At 39.1% G+C, this 17,973-nt stretch overlaps 4 protein-coding genes across 10 annotated transcripts in view; 2 read left to right on the top strand and 2 right to left on the bottom strand.

Moving 5' to 3' along the window:
• Positions 1-5,905, bottom strand: part of LOC136241414 (protein PTHB1-like) — a 31,742-nt gene extending 25,837 nt beyond the window's left edge. For 6 of the 7 annotated variants that reach the window (XM_066032609.1, XM_066032608.1, XM_066032613.1 and 3 more), the window contains exon 1: positions 5,834-5,905. The gene's annotated coding sequence lies outside the window, so the exon portion shown is untranslated. The remainder of the gene's footprint in view (positions 1-5,833) is intronic. The other variant, XM_066032616.1, reaches the window with a different exon arrangement.
• Positions 5,906-9,082: 3,177 nt separating this feature from the next.
• LOC136241240 (uncharacterized) lies at positions 9,083-10,498 on the top strand. Its single transcript, XM_066032430.1, has 6 exons — positions 9,083-9,479; positions 9,538-9,616; positions 9,691-9,777; positions 9,843-9,988; positions 10,038-10,392; positions 10,491-10,498. Exons 1-6 carry the CDS (start codon positions 9,177-9,179, stop codon positions 10,496-10,498), a joined length of 978 nt encoding a protein of 325 aa, XP_065888502.1. The 5' UTR covers positions 9,083-9,176.
• A 2,009-nt stretch (positions 10,499-12,507) lies between these two features.
• Positions 12,508-14,784, top strand: LOC136240630 (uncharacterized). The gene is made up of 2 exons (XM_066031648.1): positions 12,508-12,910; positions 13,193-14,784. Exons 1-2 carry the CDS (start codon positions 12,612-12,614, stop codon positions 14,445-14,447), a joined length of 1,554 nt encoding a protein of 517 aa, XP_065887720.1. The 5' UTR covers positions 12,508-12,611; the 3' UTR covers positions 14,448-14,784.
• On the bottom strand, positions 14,559-17,754 carry LOC136240629 (uncharacterized). The gene is made up of 2 exons (XM_066031647.1): positions 17,057-17,754; positions 14,559-15,737 (listed from the first exon to the last, which is right to left on the bottom strand). The coding sequence occupies exons 1-2, from the start codon at positions 17,685-17,687 to the stop codon at positions 14,710-14,712; spliced, it is 1,659 nt and encodes a 552-aa protein (XP_065887719.1). The 5' UTR covers positions 17,688-17,754; the 3' UTR covers positions 14,559-14,709.
• Between the last annotated feature and the right edge of the window lie 219 nt (positions 17,755-17,973).

Here is a 17,973-nt window from a genome sequence, read left to right as displayed (position 1 = left end):
GTGCAAGAAGTGGAGACATGAAGGTACTATAAACACAAGTACAACTTGTAACAGTCAAAAGTAACGCAGTACCCTTTGTTACAAAATCTACAGCTCACCAAAATCTCTCAAACACTTGCTGTAGTTACTATTTACGTTACTTAGAACATTAATTTTCTGTACTTCAGCACAAAACTGTCTGATCCGTTGAAGTGGCACATAACACAAAACTTGTTTACATTTCCTATCCTTTTGATGTGCTCTTTGATGTGCTCTATTATCTGCTAAACAAGCCTGGCCTCACTAGTGATTGTAAGGCCCTACACAAAATGAGATTTTCTGAGGTTCTTAATATGAATAAAGGTGAGAGCTAACAAAGTGGTGAGGAGTAGCTGGACAGTGTACAGTAACAGTCAACATGTAGAACATGTTTGTGTTGATGATACTGGGAACATGACCCCATAGGAAATATTAAGAAATCCACCATTAATTAAGATGAATTTTGTAGTAGGGCTGGGATGAAGCTTAAAATGCTTCATGGGTTTGAAGGTTAACTGGTTAAGTAAACTTCGAATAACAAAAGTATCCTCCGAAGCTTCATAATGCACTCATTGTCTACGAAAGAATTATAAATAAACATCGTTATCTTTATTACAGCTGCTTATTCCTCTTGCGTGATCAATGTTCGTCTCTTCGCGATCGATCTTCGTCTGCCACGCCCACTTTAAAACCATCGCAGTTCAGCTTGCTACCATAGTTACAGCCTTAAAGCACCTTATAAGGTGATAGATAATACATGGAAAATGTCCTTTTAGCCATTAGTTGATGTTTACCTGTGCATGATTGTACTATAGCGGACATGCCCATTTGCAATCGATCGATCATGTCATTCAGTACTGCTGTTATACACTTTCCAAATGCTTATAAACTTATTAAATAAGTTTAGAAAGATAAAACTTAAGAAGGATGTGCATAAATACAAGAAAACCTGTAACTTGAAAGCTAACACCGAAGCTTCGAATGTTTGAACATTTTATTAGCGAATATTAGAAGGTAAATTTCAATATTCGTCCCAACCCCTAGTGTGTAGCAGCTCTAAACTAATTCAAGAGGTAAAAGTATGATTAACTGTTAACTGAAATTCAGTACAGTACACAGTTATACTAGCTAGATTGTTTTATAGACTTTGGGAATCCTTTTAAATGATAAGAATGTGATATGATGTCCCATAGCACTTTGATGACAGATAACTTCGACAAATTCAAATTTGTTGAATCAGTTACATTTGTTAAATATTAATTTGTCAAACGTCAATAAGCATCTCAAAGGTCAGTGTTTTGATTTCTTGATTTTCATCAAATTTCAAGGCAATCAGATATTGCGTCCGCGTTTTATAGCAGTTTTTGTAAGTGTACGAAAAGAGGAAGAAAAATAAAAAGAAAAAAAAAACGAAGAAACTAAGCCAATTTTTGAAGTCGCATATCTCGGGAACGCTTGAAGCGATTTCGCTCAAATTTGGAATGTGGAGTGCTGAAGGTGGAGGGAATGTCCACAGCAAAAATCGTCTTGTTTCATCAAGGCATCACAGAGCTACGGAAGTGCAAAAATTGCGTTTTCTTTCTTCCTGTCAATATACTCACGGGTGTTGTGCGCCGGCTTCTTGGGCCGCACGACACACTACCGTGTGTCTTGATCCTATAAGCAATATTACATTAGAATTCTGGGACTAAAGGATTTTTATAAGGGTTTGTCCCTTTCCAGAGATAAAATAGATTGGTAGAAGCCTCTAGGGCCCTGTCATTCATAAGAGCAGTGCCTTTACACTGAAGATTTTACCCTGCAAATGGTTTAGGGTACTATATAGTGCTAGCCCTAATATGTTACGAACAGCACTGATTGGCAATGGGTTTAACAAACTCATATACAAGGGAGGAATTTACTAACAATTTACTTATCACTCCCAAAACACAATCATTTACAAATTTCCACTGAGCAGATCAGGAAAAACACAACAGCATTAGGCTTGGAGTTTCCATGGTGAATGGGAATAACATAATCATACGGATCTTCAGTGCCATGCTAAACTGCTGTATGGCCATACATGCATATGGGTTGGAACTGTCAAGAAGCAATACACCTCTATCTCAATGATAGTGTAAAACTATTAATTGTGACCAATTATAAGGGCATGTATGTTGAACACCTAGCAACAGGTAATATCATCTCATTAATCACTTCAGAAGTGTCTAGGCAAATGCTGACCCATGGTCAGCCGTCAGGTTAAGATATACATCATATTGGAGTATCCTTAGCTTTCCTTTCCCATGAGTCCTACCAAAGCTTTGTAGTTTGATCCCATCATGCATCTGCATGCAGTAAGCGGTATTCCTGACCTCCTTAACAATATGGCACATGACTAGCCCAAAGAGAAAACAACGTAGTCTTAACACACCACACCTCCATTCTAATCCACATGTTCCTCACCACAAAGACACGTGGCCATAATTATAATATGCCACTGATAGGTCCAGTTGCCTAAAATTGTTGAAGCGGTGGACATGCAAGATGAGATATGACCAGAAACTCAGTCTCAAAAGTACCTTTGGGACCTCATGGGGTCTACAGGTACAGCTAATAATTTCTTTGAAACGTAAACGTGAAACTAATTGTAACACCACAAAACAAAGTATACAAGGTTCTTGATTTGTGTACACACATACATACATCTTAATCTTACGTGGTTGGCACTAAAAGGAAACAGATACGAGGGTGTTAGTGTGCCCTAAAGTAAATCACTGTTATCTGGAAATAGAGATTAGTCACCTCCTCACTCAGTGAGTACACCATGTACACTAAACCTTGGCTCTACACAGTTGAGCCTGAAATGATACCAAATGACAACCTGTCAAATTTATAACCTGGATTTTTAATCACAGGAAGATCTGTCAATGTAAATGGTTACTTGGTAACCACATTTATTTGCCAAATAAGCCTGTACAATATTAAAATGATGGCATGATTAATAAAAAACATTGGTATTTAAATCAACACCATTGCTACATTAGTACGTAATAATGCTTCACTCAACACAGATATTAAGGTTCTCCATTATCCGAACACCCGTGTGCCAGTTCAGCCACAAATGTGTTCAGATAAGTGAATTTGTCTGGCACATTTGCTTATACAGCAAGTGTAAAGATACTCAAATAAAGCAGTCATTCACACTGTTTGGATAATCAAGTATCTACTGTATATCCAAATACCATTTTAGTGAAGCACTCCTGTTTCACAACAACATAATAATGAGAGCTATGTTGCTACAAGGACCACACTTGTTCTGTACAGTATGCGAAAACTAAACCGTCTTTGGTATCCCCAACTGGTATCTGTAGTATACACATGCCTAAACTTTTTTTCTCTCTCTCTTTCTTGCAAAAGAATGGTACTTGGTTGTGTTGATGAAAAAACACAAGAATGCACTTTACAGTACTGATGTAACATTCCACAGTACTGATGTAACATTCCACAGTACTGATGTAACATTCCACATAACTTCAAATATACTACTATACACAGTGGTTCAACTCAATCTTGACAGCAGCTATTAGTCCTTCTACAGCTTACAAGGCTGAGGCAGGCTGCCAACTATGCCTCCGAACTTTGGAGTTCTTGCTGTGATATTTTTAAACCTGCCTGTACCTTTGAACTGACACAGCTTATGTAGCTTACCATAGCTTTGGGACATACGTAGTTTTTGTCCGAGAATACTGCTTTTATTGCATGGTACAGTATATGGTACGCTAGCCACATACACAATATGCTAATAACTAATTTATGAGTTCATAATCACACATTATACACCTCAGCTACCATTTCTCAACACGTAGAGCCAATATACAGCCTAAGCTGATAATATCCAGTCATCCTTAGGGTAATTATGTATATGTATGCCTTAATTGGTATGGACCAAGGCCCATCACACCATAATATTACAGATAATTTTCACCATTTGCAGCCCACGGCTATAAAAGGGTATGCCTGTTAGGCAAGATCCTGGCCGTCATTATCCAAACACTGAGGCATCTTATAATGCTGACTAAGCTGCTCTTGGGCCCGCCCAGTGAGGCAGTCAGCACCGCAGCACGCGTAGGACCCTGCCTTAGCCGGGCTCCTCGTGTATATGGAACCGCCATTTTGGCAGGCGACCCTCGGTTGATAATGGGCTTGTCTGAGACGGTGAGCCCTGACCAAATTTTATGGTACTTCATTCCAGAGTTGCCCGGCCGCCTTTCTAACTGACGAACATTGCTACGACCATCCTGGAGCTTTCAAACTATCCTTTTCAAGGTGAAAGCGTTGTAATTAACCTTCTGGGTCCTTCTTTGTCTACTTTGTGACTGGAGGAAGGAGCGGGAAACTTTTTCACACATTCAAATTCTAGCAGGACAAAAAAAAGCGGGATTGAGCACGTGAGTTATTCTATTATTTTCACTTTAAAGCCTGCTGAACTAGGGACAATAAAAGCAATACCATGTAGTAAGCTGACTATGTTGTCGAAATGTATCCGGAGCCTCCAAAATACAATAGTTCATTGTCGTAACTTTTAACCAGCTCCAAACCCTTCCAAAAAGTTTCTATTTAACAGAATTTTATGCTGACTGACTAACTGATTCCTCCAGTCAAGCATAACTCAACAATGGATAGGGCTAGCTACAGGCTTGATTTCTTCACTGTTCTACAATGTCATAGTTTTGTCCTGACATGTGCCTTAACTTTCACCAACCACAATACATATAATACACACATCATGGACTTGCTCTTGTCCTCATTTGTGTTACAGTTATTATCACTGACAACACAAGGTGTCAATTTGATAGTGTGATGTAACTTCCCTGTGGCAGTGTTGGCTATTATGCTCATCACCATATTTTCAGTAACAACTGGATTGATTGCAGGGACACTTCTTGTACTGTTCTTCATTTGCAATGCTGTGTAAAGGGCAGAGCATAGCTGAAAACAAAGTGTAATTGTCACCTTCCTTTCCATTATACAACTGGTTGTTGGGACACGCGTTCTGACACAAAATTACTTTTATGACATTTCTGGCACCATTCTTCCTTTTAAGGTGGTATGAGCTGGTGTATTTGTCATAATTATGTATTAAAAAGTTAACAAACAAGTAGAAGGAAAATTTAGTTTTTTGGAAGTAAGTAACTTTTTAACTATTCCCTTTTCCCTTGCTCCACTAAGTACTGAGTAAAACAGTTCTTTACTACATACAACTAGTACACTATATGTGTCAGTTATATACCTTCACACTCGGACAGACAGTTTTAAATCCACAAAGTGAGAACACTTTTCTCTCACATATACACACAACACACTTTACAATTATATTATTTACTAATCTCCCCACTAAGAAGTGATCCAGTAGTGGAAGTACTAGATGATGGACTGGATGACACCACCAGCAAGCAAGAGACTTTGAAGACATGACTTTATGTTGTGTTGTGTAAAGTTATTCATAAGATACACGTTTTACTCTTTGAGGTTTGTGGGGTCCTGGATTTAGTAGGTTTGGGGGCCTAAATTAGCTTCCCCTTATAAGGCTGGTCCTGAGTTGCATACTGCAGTGACATCAGTAACTGACTCAAATTTCAACAAGTAATATTGTAATGATGTACTATTAGACTTGTTGACTGTTCTATTAGAGTATTAAAATTGTTTATGGAATTCTATTGTAGTTACCTCAAACTGGTTAGGTCAATGGTGGAGGACACCTATACCCTCCTCTATTATATCATAACACAATCTCTTTGTGTAACATGTGTACATAGTCCTTAAACAGCTGTACCTTGAAGTGGAGGGAGATTGGCAGCTTTTCTGCTGACAAGTGAGCCGAATCAGCTGACTACAAAATCTCAGCCTGCATGTACAGAATACAAAACATGAAAAATACATAAGAGTTGTGCCCCAGGGGTACTATTATGTTTTCATCCAAAAATGAGGATAAACCCTTCATATAGTACTACAATGTGGTTGGTACACTACTAACAGATTTAATTGGGGGTAATGCATTATGTAATAATATTGTAATAATATTACTTTGCAGTAACAAGTGATATAACGTGTTACATGACGGAGTAGCCAGTAATATATAATGGAAATTACGTACATCCAGAATTTGTAACATTGTTACTTCTTTTTAAAGCACATTGTATCGACCAGACACATAAACAGTTTCATTTTGGGCCTAGAGCACTGGAGACATATTGCAGAAATGAACAAAGTGTGGTAGTGTATGGGGAGTGCCCTTGAGGTAAAGATTTTTTTCAATTGTTATTTAAAAAAAAAAGCGGCTGTGTCTATTTTACGGACCAGACCGGAAGTTCCTAAGTGTTTAGGAGTCTATTTTATGGACCAGACCGGCGGCAGGCGCACGTGCTTTTCATTGCGCATTCCACGTGCAACCAAAGAGCAATTGCTTCCTCGGATTGCTTAGTGAGAGCAACCGAAGATGGACAAGATTGTGTGTTTCGCAGTGGACAAGAATGAAGATTTGCCAATACAGGAAGTCATTAGATGGTTAAAACTTGCTGCTGATATGAGTCCAGGGCCAGATACTGATAGTGCCGTCAAGACACATGTGACTTCATTTCCACCAGTTCAGCCTAAGGGAGGGGAGGTATATATTTTCAAGCCTACAAGTGTGATCCAGGAAAGTAAGCTTCTGTTCAGTATAGGCGTTTCAATGAGTATTGATCCAATTAACATGTTTTCTTTTATCTTGTAGAGATCAAGCCAACTTGCTTTTTTATGCTTAGCTGGTATACTAGCAAATATGTGTTAGCTAGCTACATATAGCATGCCAAAAGTGGCTTAACCAGATAGACTAATGAAAATGGCTGAGTGTACATATTAACAAGAGCCCTTAGTGTAATAGTACATAGCAGTTAGCTATTTTATGTTCTTTATCATGGTGGTTTGTACATACACAGAGGACTGGAAATCTGACCAATATCGCTGGTATCAGAATGGCACAAAGAAACTTCCTGGTGGAGGTCCAGTTGTTAAGAAGGTTCACTATATTTGTGTTACACCACATGGTAAAGGAAACTTCCTGGTGGAGGTCCAGTTGTTAAGAAGGTTCACTATATTTGTGTTACACCACATGGTAAAGACAAGTCTTTTAAACGCTTAGCGTACTCATTGTTAGATAACACCAACAATCTAACTTGGTCCATTACCTGGGTGATCACAGCATTGCAGTTCAGTTTCCACATGGAAACTCAAAGCAGTCAAAAGTGTACTACAGAACATGCCCATCTTTGTTGCTAGAGGAGGGTAAAATCAATCAATCACCTGCAAATGCATACAAAGAGTTGGTTTCAAAGGCTAGTTGCTCCAGTCTTCATCAACCAGTGTTGGTCCCAAGGAATATAAAACAAATCAGGAATGCTCAAGCGAAGGAGAGGCAGTTAACCAGATTAAGCCATGATGCAATAGTTACTTTGCATGTATTGGCTGCAGACCTTGAAGACTATGTGTTAAAAATAGACACGTTTCCTGATTTGGTTGTAGTATGTGGGTTCAAAGATCTTTTTCAGCAACTGGACAACTTGATTTCATTAAACTATTGTCCTAAGCCAGTCCTATTTTCATATGATACAACGTTTCAACTAGGGCATTTATATGTCTCTGCATTTTTGTTTCGGCATGTCTTGTTTCAGTCAAGTCCAGTTATTCCAGCAGCATTCCTTATCCATGAAAGAAAGTACCAATCTGCACATGAAATTATGATGAGCCATATGAAAACACAGTTACCGTCCTTGCAGAAATTGCAATCACCAATACCGATTGTGGTGGACAGTAAAACTGCATTGGGCAAGGCTATTGAGAACAATTTGCCAGGGGTGAAGGTGGTGAAGTGCTGGAATCATGTGATAAATGCTGCTAAGAGGTGGTTACAAGACCATTTGAAGGGAACTTCTTCTGAAAACCCTAAATCTCTTGAGATTTCAATTTATGTTTGTCACCTCCGAGATCTGTTTCATCAGCCAAATGAAGAGAGCTATAGATCAAAACTGGACAGTTTAATGGGTTACTGGAGTGTGCCTTTCCGTGAATACTACAACCAATATATCGATCCTCAAGTAAGGGTATCAATATTAGTGCATTTTTTACTGTACCACACATAAGCTTTCGTTTTATTCTAGGTCACAACATCCCTTGGAAGATGGATTCTGGAACCGCTGGGTGATACAATGCATTTAGTGGAGTGACGTCTAATCAATCAGAAAGCTTCAATGCTGTTCTCAAAAATGGAAAGAAGCTCCAGTAGACTCTGCTGTCCTTAGCTTCTATTAACTGCAGGTTTTACTACTATAATGAGATCCAAAGAGGGTTCTGTGGAATTGGCACATACACACTATTGCCTGATTTTTCATGCTTAAAATGTGAAATAGATGAACTTAAGATCTTAAAGGCCATACCACCTGCTAAAGGCCATACCACCTGCTTCCATAGTTGCAAACATTCGATCAAAAGGATTATCAAGTGCAGAAGCAGTCGTTGATGATACACCACTTGTTGAGCTAGTAGCAGTTGATACCATGTCGACTCAGTATTCACGAGCAAGGTAAAATACTCCTAACTATTAGTATAGGTAAGGGATGGAGTGGTAGGCTTCTTCAGTGGATAAACAACCCCGTAGGAATGAAATCTATACATCCACACAGTTATTGCTAATAAACGGACGAGTATTCACTGTGAATATTATTTCAGCATAACACACCAGGAAGCTATAATGCAATATTTGCTTAAAATCGCCATATCTCAGAATGTCACTGTGTGTCACAGCCGGGTTTTGTCAAATCCAGTCACACTTATAACTTAATGTAAACTAGACCATAGGTGCTTTTGTTGACTTTGTAAAAGTAATCCAGGGTTAATTTTATATTGTATAAGAGTAAACGTTTTGCATAGAGTGTACATAATCCTATAAGCTTGCTTTTGAAACTGAAATTAGGTTTTTAAACACATTCACAACATCATCGTCCTTTGAAAATTTCTGCCTTTATGATATTATGGTTATAAAGGTTCATTATGTTGTATACTGATCTGTGAAATCATATATTACATCTTTATATTTATGAATATCTATAGGGCGATAATTGATCGAGGAGAAATAACCCATAATGAGAAACTGGGTGTCTTTACTGTACTTGGTACAACTGGCACTCCACATGTTGTGCGTTTATTTCCTAAACAATAAACAATCCTGTTCATGCCCATCAAGTGGACTTTGCTACCACATGATAGCAGCACAGATCAGTATTGGTTTAGAAGTTGGAAATGCTCAACTGAAAATAAACTTGACCCAACTTCGCCGAAACTCAAGGACCAGAAAGGACAAGACATCTGGACGCAAGAGGCCTCGTCCAGGAGATATTGATATCGTTGCTGCTCCAGACTCAATCAATGCATCCATTAGTAATCATGTAAGCATAACTATATACTAACAAGAGCTGATATTAAATTATATATATCATTTTACAGCTTGACCCATCTGTATCAAGTGTTGACCCTAGCAACTCAACAACTCTAATCACACGGAACAAATCTCCAAAAGTTTCAAGTATGACACCCAAAAGTATATATTAAAAATTTTGATTGGTTAAGCAGTAAAAGGTTTAATATTGATTTCTGTAGCTGGAGGAGAAGGCAGAGAGGTAGAATCCATTAAGTCTGATAGTTTCAGCCCAATTCCAAGAAATCAAGATGAGGAGCTTTCTCTTGGTATCTTACATGTTGAGCAGTTACTTTAAATTGTTATTAATATTACTGTTATTTTAATAACTTAGGTAACACGATGGAACGACATTCTGATGAGCCTGAGTTGCAAGATAAATGCTTTCATATTGAGATGCTAAGACTGTGGGAAGAAACTAATCCTTATGCTAAGATAGACTATTCTGTGGATGAGGTTGAACAAGAGATGGAATCACCGGTATTTATTTAATTTATTTTTTCACTATAATTACATTGGCTATTTTTAGCTGAAGCCTGGACAGATTCTGATGTATGTCACATTAGATATGCATACTTGGCTACAGACCAGAAAACAATGTGGCAGGGTGAACTTGACCAGAATTGGAAATTATGTTTTAGCATCATCCGCAGACCGAAGGGATTTTGATAAGTTCAGAGACTCAGACTTTTACAAGGAGCGGCCACTACTGAAAACAGATTTGCTAGTAAAGTTTATGGAAGAAGAGTGTGGGAGGATTGAAATAAAATACTGTAACAAATTTGGATTAGATTTTGTTACTAACTTTCCCAGTTCTAGGTTTGATGACCTATGTGATTGGACACGTAACATTTTAGGTGTTCCAAAGATTCGTGTTGGGCAATGTAAGTATATTCTATCAAATACATGCATGGTTGTTTAATTAGAACACATGTTAGTTTTACATTGTGGTTATTAATTGATTACTTATGTTGTTCTATAGATAAGTAGACTCAGATGAAATTGAATGTTCAACTACAGGAAATCCACAAGCCAAGAAGCTGTACTCAGCAATAAGATCAAAGCGACAAGCTAGTAACCAAAAAACAATACCAAGACAAGATAGCAATAGACTTGACCATATGTGAAGAATCTGATTTTCCAGAACGTGACACCAGTTCATGGTGGGTACAAGACTTAGATCTTATGGATTCTGACAAGGCAGTGATCACCTCTGGAGCATGGATGAATTGCAGCATTATCAATGCCAGCCAGTTTACCCTGCATAAACAATTTTCATTGCCATACTTTTCCTTCCAAGATGCTCTCTATGGACTTACAATGAACTACTCAACAGTTGGACCTGGTTTTATCCAAATTCTTCATGACAGTGACAGACATCATTGGCTTACTGTCAGTAACCTGGGTACGGACCAACCAGACAGTGTGTACGTTTACGATAGCATCTTTTCGTGCAGCAGCTCCTCTGTTAGAGCTCAAGTGCCTTGTTTGCTGCAGACAAACAGTCCTAGTTTTGTCCTTAAGGTTGTAGACATGCATAAGCAGTATGGAAGTAATGACTGTGGCATATTTAGCATTGCCTATTCTGTTACTTTATGCCTTGGTGAGAAACCCTCTTTGACCAGCAACTGATGCGTGGACATTTAGTGGAGTGTCTTCAAAATCAAAGCTTTTCAATGTTTCCTATCAAAGGAAAGAGAAGGAGAGCATTCAAAATCCGAAACAGTGAAGCAGTCAGAGTTTATTGTGATTGTAGAATGTCAGACATTCCAAGCCAACCAGATATGATCTGTTGCTCAAAATGTGAAAAGTGGTACCATGGCAACATCTGCACTACTCCAATTCCTGAAGATGCTTGGCACAGACGCGTACCTTGGTATTGTATAAACTGTGCTTCTGGCCAATAGCTGTTTTCTCCAGTCATTATTAGAGTTTAATTTCTATATGAAAAGCTTTCTAGCTGCTTAGTATGAACTATTACAAGTTGATCTGTATTAATTTTTCCGATATAACTGAAGTCTGTTAGCATCTTCTGAACAAGCTAAGCTGTTTATATAAATAAGGGTGTAAGGTGCCATTCACAAGATAGCTAATCACACAACCAGGTCTAGCCATGCAAGCTACTGACGTACGCCAGCAGATTAGTCTTAGCTGCTGTGGACTAGTTATCACACGACAGAGCAAATCATCCAGTCGGAGCCAATGTCTGATCAGTTCAATGCAAGTGTGTGTGCATGGGCCAGCTGTACTAAACACTTCAAGTAGTGTGCTGAACAGTCCGATGGTTCTTATGAAGCGTAGCTATACATATCCAACCAGTCTGGTCCGTAAAATAGGCCTGCTAATTAACACTTACATCCTGCTAACCAGGAACTTCTGGTCCGGTCCGTAAAATAGACACTCCCAAAAAAAGATACTTCAACTAAGCATGTTTTACAGCTGAATTACACCAGAGAAATACGTATCTCGCTAGTAGTTGTAGGCTGTTAGAAATACTAACTTGTAACGAACAATATGTAGTATTATTACTAGTTACAGCTCTTAGAGCAATGAGTCTAACTGGTTGTTTCTGTGAGTAATATGTAACTGTAGCATATTACATTGCATAGAAGTAACAAGTAATATGTAACAAGTTACATATTTAGAGTAGCGACCCCAACTCACTGGATATATTAAACCTGCCACTACTATAGACGTTTTTCCAGTATAACGAAGTTGTCCGTAAAATCCGGAATTAGTCACGTTGGTAGGCAACGCAACAATGGCGGCGCTCTGTGAAGCCAAGGAATTACTTTTCCGAGGCCAGGAGCTGGTTGATGAAGAAGTAGAGTTGCTTGCTACATTGTTGCAGAAGCTGAAGGTGCAAGAATTGAAGACGCTCGCTAAGGAAGTTCACGTTCGTTTAACCGGTTCCATTAGAAAGGATGACATTATCGATCGAATTATGGGGATGGCTCGTATTGGGGCTTTGCAGTGTGCAAATCCCGAGTCAGATGATATCACCACCATATCTTACTTGACTGAAGAAACAAAGTGCGTCCTTCGCAGCCTGCCATCTTTTGCGAGTGTGACTTGGTGGGAAAAGAAGTTGTCTGGAATACTGATGGAGTTCACCTTAATGAATTTGGTAGTATATCTTGTGTATGGAAGGGACAAGACGTTTGATATGCAAAGCATGAATGCGTACAGGCAGTTGAAAGCCTTTAAGTTCTTTTATGACGGCTTTGTAAAGAATGTATGGCTGTATCAATGTCCTGTCAGCAATGATTTGAATTTGAGAGTCCTGTACTTCAGAGCCTATGTATATCATTCCCTGTCTTGTGAGACTCCACTTGAGGTGTATGTTGCAGTCAATGGTGACAATGGCGACGTGTATGCTGGGAAATGTTCTTGTGTATCAGGGTAAGTGACCAGTGGGTGTAATGCACCTATAATTGTATCGCCCCACTCCCTTGGGCATAGGTGGAGCTTTACAGGGGAAAAGTATTGGACATCTATTCATTAAGTGCCCAAGTATTTTTTGTTTTTGTACTTTCTATACAGCATCAAATAATCCCCATGTTGAAACTGGGCCTTATGCTATGTCAAATCCCCACCATAGTCCCATATATATATATAATAGTTTAAAGGCAATACAATGATAGGTGCAAAATTTATGTATTATGTACACTATGTACTTTATAGGTTAGGTCAGGCATGCAATCACATTGCAGCTCTTTTGTTTTTTATTGATTATCATGCTAATGATGAGGAATTGCCATCAGAATTATCAAAAACTTCGCAACCTATGGCTTGGCATCAACCGCCAAAAAAAATCGTTTCTCCAGAATGTGCACGGAATATGAAATTTGTGAAACCTAGTCATGGTGACACCCCTAGATCTGAAACACAAGGAGTTAGTGAAATCAAGAGAAGCTCATTTGATCCACGTTTACCAGAACATCGCGTTGAAATTGATCGAAACCATTTACATTTGTTATTGACAGATTTGCAGAATTCTGTACCTAATACAGGCCTACAGCAGTTTTGGCGTGACTCGCCAAACCCTAGATGTTTGCAGCCTGCTGCAGAGATCAATAACCCTAGTCTTTGGAATCATGTTTTATTCTCACACAAAACATGGAACAGTGAAACACATGCTGTACAAGTTGATCCATCTGTAGTTGATTGTCATCGCTTCATTAGTAGCATGCAGCTTTCTAACAGTCAAGTGGAAGCAATAGAAGCTGCTACTCGTACGCAGTCTGATAGTGAACTGTGGATAGTGCTACATAATGGAAGGCTCACTAGTTCTCGGTTTGGTGAGATATTGAAGAGACGAGCTGCAACAGATCCAACTAGACTAGTTATAGACATTATGGGATATAATGGACCCATGGAGCACATACCTCCTGCAATGCGGTGGGGAAAAGAAAACGAAGCAAAGGCCAGGCAATGTTATTTAGAAAACAGGCAATCAATTGGTGAAGACATGATAGTGCAACCGACGGGGTTACATCTTCTACCTGACAAAAGTTTCCTAGGAGCATCATCAGATGGGAAGATATTATGTAGGAGTACTGACACTTGTTGTTATGGCTGTCTTGAAATAAAGTGTCCATATAGTATTAAGAGTACCATCACAATTGAACTCACTCCCACTGAGATAGCAGAACAGTTTCCTGCCTTTTTCATGAAGAAAGGATCTGATGGCCTCTTACACCTTCCTACCAACCATGGATATTATGCACAAGTACAGGGAGAAATGGCAATATTAGGTGTTGAGTGGTGTGACTTCATTGTGTACAGCAATGGCGTTGTGGTGGTAGACAGGATTTTGGCTGATGCAGACTACTGGAAGAACCTAGAAGAGAAACTAGAACAGTTTTACCTCTACCATGTTGTACCAGAACTGTTGTCGAGGTGCATGTTCCTAGAGAAGTTTGGGGTGACTGCATAAAACTTTGTATTCTCACACCCAGGCTCTCTTCATTAGTGATTAGAAGCAACATAAAAAATTCCTAGCATTATTATTGTTGCTAACAAACTAAGATAAGCCAAAGACCAATGCAATATATTGACAAAGTCCGGTCCATTGGTGCTACAAGGAAAATGCCAAGTGATAAGTGATTTTATCTTATTTGTACTTGTGTATTTTCTTTGTATGTGTATCACTACACTGTTTTACAATATTTCAAATATTACAACATTAAAGTCATTAATTAAACGACCAGGGGATTATCAAAGTTAGTAATATACATACATACTGAGTTAACATCACTAACCAAATCATACATTGTGCTAGGGAACTTTTCATTCAAGACTTTAAAACGACGTCCCCTTCCAATTGCCCTTTCCACATGGATGCGTAGTTCAGCTATTCTCCGGGTCTTCTCGACATCTGAGGCTGGCATTTGTTTTTGCTTAGATTCTAACCGAGGAGGAACATTTACTAGGATTCCTCTAGCTGCTACCATTTCTTGAATGTCAAATCCCTTATCTGCCATTATCATGTCCCCTGGTTCTAGCATGTCCAACAGACCTGACCTTTCAGTTAGTTCTTTGTCAGATATCCTTCCACCCCATGCTTCTGACACAAAGCTTATCAGTCCTGTGGGTGTACATCCTACAAGAATTTTCCAGGTATTACGACTTTTATACTGTGAATAGGTCTTTGAGGAATTGAGCAAGCCAGATGGCCTCTGGCATTCAATCTCATAACAGTCGATGATTACACGGATGTTACTGAACTTCTTAAAACGATCGGGTAGCCACTGTTGCACTAGGTGCCTTGATGGAAATGGAAAAAGTAATCTAAGTTCTTTCGATAAAAATGTTATCCAAGTTGTGAACATTCTACTGTAAGTAGTCTCACTGATCTTAAACCTGATGCTAACATCAAGAGATTCTAGCCCTCGTCGTAACTTGATCAATACTGCAAACAGCTGCTCGGCCACTGGCAATGACGAAAACCCTTTTCTTCGTGAACTCGACACTTCCGCTGAAACAGCTTCATCCAGCTTGGTGGTTTCACTTCCTCGCCAAGGTTGTAAATGTAGAGCTTTGGGTTCAATGTAGTTTACAAAAGCTACAAAACTGTTGTAAGTTGGCATTCCCGTATAAAATCGAGTCAGTTTATCATTTCCCTTCAGTATTGTTGATACACTGAATTCAGGCCTTTGATGTAACAATGTTTCTAGCAGGTTGATCCGCTGTTCAACTGTGTTCCAAGTTACATCTGTCTGGCACTCTATAAGAAGTAATATAACAATAAATAAAACAAAGCATTATTTACAATTCAAGTTCAAAAAACTAAGGATTGTCCAAAGCTGTTAATAGTTTCAAGTAGTCTCACGTAGCCAGACCTTTTTTCCGTGCAGGGGCTTATCGATTCCATTTAAAGTGCCAGCTTGCAAAAGGGCCTGGGAGATTTGGAGTAGCAAATCTGTAGGGTGTTAATGAAACAAGTGGTTGCAGTGCATGATGCAATGTCACAATATATATTTTATAGCTATAACACGCCTACAAGGGATATGACAAATATATATGCACAAGCACTGCAGGCGCTAGTGCTTATATTTTTGTCATATCCCGAGTAATCGTGTTATAACTGTTATATTCTACAGCCCAGTAGATGAAACGATTATAGATGGCAAAGTATAGTGAAACAGCACCTGTTGAGTAGACATCCTTGATGGATCAGACATTTTAGATTCAACAGTGCCACGCCCATTTACTCATGATCAGTGAAGGAGACAAAAGTTCATTGAAAATCCTCCTTACTCAGGTGAGTGATTCTAGGCTCTTGTCAGTATTAGAGACTTGAAATCCTTGATGGATCAGGCGTTTTATATTATAGACTCTATGGCGGTGCCACGCCTACCCACTCGCGATCATTGAAGTTAGTGAAGGAGACAAGAGTTCATCGAAAATTGCTCAGGTGAATAATTGTTGGTTGATTTAGGTGCTTGTTATTAGATAAGAATTTCGCGGAATGTGTGAAGTTATACTATATATGGTAAGCGTAGCCATGCACAAAGCGTGGGATATCAGTTATATACCACAGTTTGCCTGGTATATCAGTTATATACCACAGTGCGGCGCTTTTGATCTCAACCACAGGTGTGGTATATATATATGCAGTCTCCGTTGAGTTCGATTCAAAACTAATTAGAGTCTGCATATAATTATTGTGACATTGCATTGCGACATGAAGAATATAACCATTTAACCATGTAACACCCTACAGACTTGTAGGGTGCTAAAACAAGTTTGTTATTCCAGAATCTTTTACGAGCAGCAGCTTATTGGAATCAATAAGCCCCTGTGTGGAAAAGGTCTGGCTACGTGAGACTAAGTTCCAAGTTCAAACACATAAGTACATAAGAGTATTTAGGTGCAAGCGTGCAATCATTATTACAGTGAAATCTGTCTACTCTAGTCAACTTGGAACTAAATATTTCCTGGCTGGTGCCGGGCTGAATTAGGCAGAAAACACTATTGGGTGCAGATGAGTTGAAATTACCCAGTTAGCTAGGAATTACTGTACTGAACTAACAACTACCATACCTATTTCTGCTGGGATACAACAATCTGTGGCAATATCGTGCTTTGGTTGTAACAATTCTGGCTGCAAATCTATCAGTAAACTCGTGTCGTCTACAAGTTCCGCTACCTCGAGTTCTGCCCCAATGATACAGTCTTCCATCAGTGGTTCTTCCCTTGATTCTTCACCGTTCTCTACTTGACGAGTGTATGGGCCAGTGTACATGTGGTCGTTGTTAAAACCACGAATGCTTCGACGATTCTTCTCCTCCTCCACTCTTCTAAGCTCCAGCGCGTCTCTCTCTTCTTTCCTTCTCCTCTCCGTCTGTGATTTGGCTCGACGGCTAGCACGTTCAAAACGAGACAGGGTGGCATTACATTCAGCAGTTCGCGGCTTCTTGGCTTTAATAGATGGTACGTAGTCAGGGTTAGTATACACGTTAGACTTTTTGCCCGTTATGAAATGTTCTGAACAAACCCGGGCTCCTTTACCCGGTTTCCAAGCCGAACCATCGCTGTTCTTCCTTGAAACAAAGGCAATCCACTTTCGACGACGCTCTTCCTCTTCTTTTCTTTTTGGAAACCGATAAAAACTGATAAGGCTTTGCTTAGACTTGCGGTTATTACAACCTACAACCACACAAGTGGTTGGCATAGTTGCCTACCAATGTAACGCATTTCCGGATTTTACTAAGTTAGTCCGTTACACTGGAAAAACGTCTATAGCTATAGTTTTACAAAATAATCACAACATGTTGTTACTTATTTCTTCTATATAAGACCTTTCTTTCACTCAAGTCCTTGCAGCACAAACATGTCATGCCTCGTGCTACATGGTCAATTTACTAACTAATATTTGTAATTTCAATTATGTGACAGCTGTTCAAGTTTTACCAGGACAATATCCCTTCCTTAAATCAAGATGGAGATGAATACTAAAG

The sequence above is a fragment of the Dysidea avara genome, chromosome 12 (assembly GCF_963678975.1).
Source record: "Dysidea avara chromosome 12, odDysAvar1.4, whole genome shotgun sequence".
NCBI classification, from domain to species: Eukaryota; Metazoa; Porifera; class Demospongiae; order Dictyoceratida; family Dysideidae; genus Dysidea; species Dysidea avara.
The sequence above is the reverse complement of the archived record's forward strand: the minus strand, read 5'-3'. Positions and strand labels throughout refer to the sequence as shown.

Excerpts from the sequence above, each read along its gene's own strand:
- LOC136241240 (XM_066032430.1), top strand. The coding sequence starts at position 9,177 with ATGAGAAACTGGGTGTCTTTACTGTACTTGGTACAACTGGCACTCCAC. Across the intron at positions 9,617-9,690 it reads CAAATCTCCAAAAGTTTCAA|CTGGAGGAGAAGGCAGAGAG; the intron begins GTATGACACCCA and ends TGATTTCTGTAG. Across the intron at positions 9,778-9,842 it reads AGATGAGGAGCTTTCTCTTG|GTAACACGATGGAACGACAT; the intron begins GTATCTTACATG and ends TTAATAACTTAG.
- LOC136240630 (XM_066031648.1), top strand. The coding sequence starts at position 12,612 with ATGGAGTTCACCTTAATGAATTTGGTAGTATATCTTGTGTATGGAAGG. Across the intron at positions 12,911-13,192 it reads AAATGTTCTTGTGTATCAGG|GTTAGGTCAGGCATGCAATC; the intron begins GTAAGTGACCAG and ends TGTACTTTATAG.
- LOC136240629 (XM_066031647.1), bottom strand. The coding sequence starts at position 17,687 with ATGCCAACCACTTGTGTGGTTGTAGGTTGTAATAACCGCAAGTCTAAG. Across the intron at positions 15,738-17,056 it reads TTGTATCCCAGCAGAAATAG|AGTGCCAGACAGATGTAACT; the intron begins GTATGGTAGTTG and ends TACTTCTTATAG.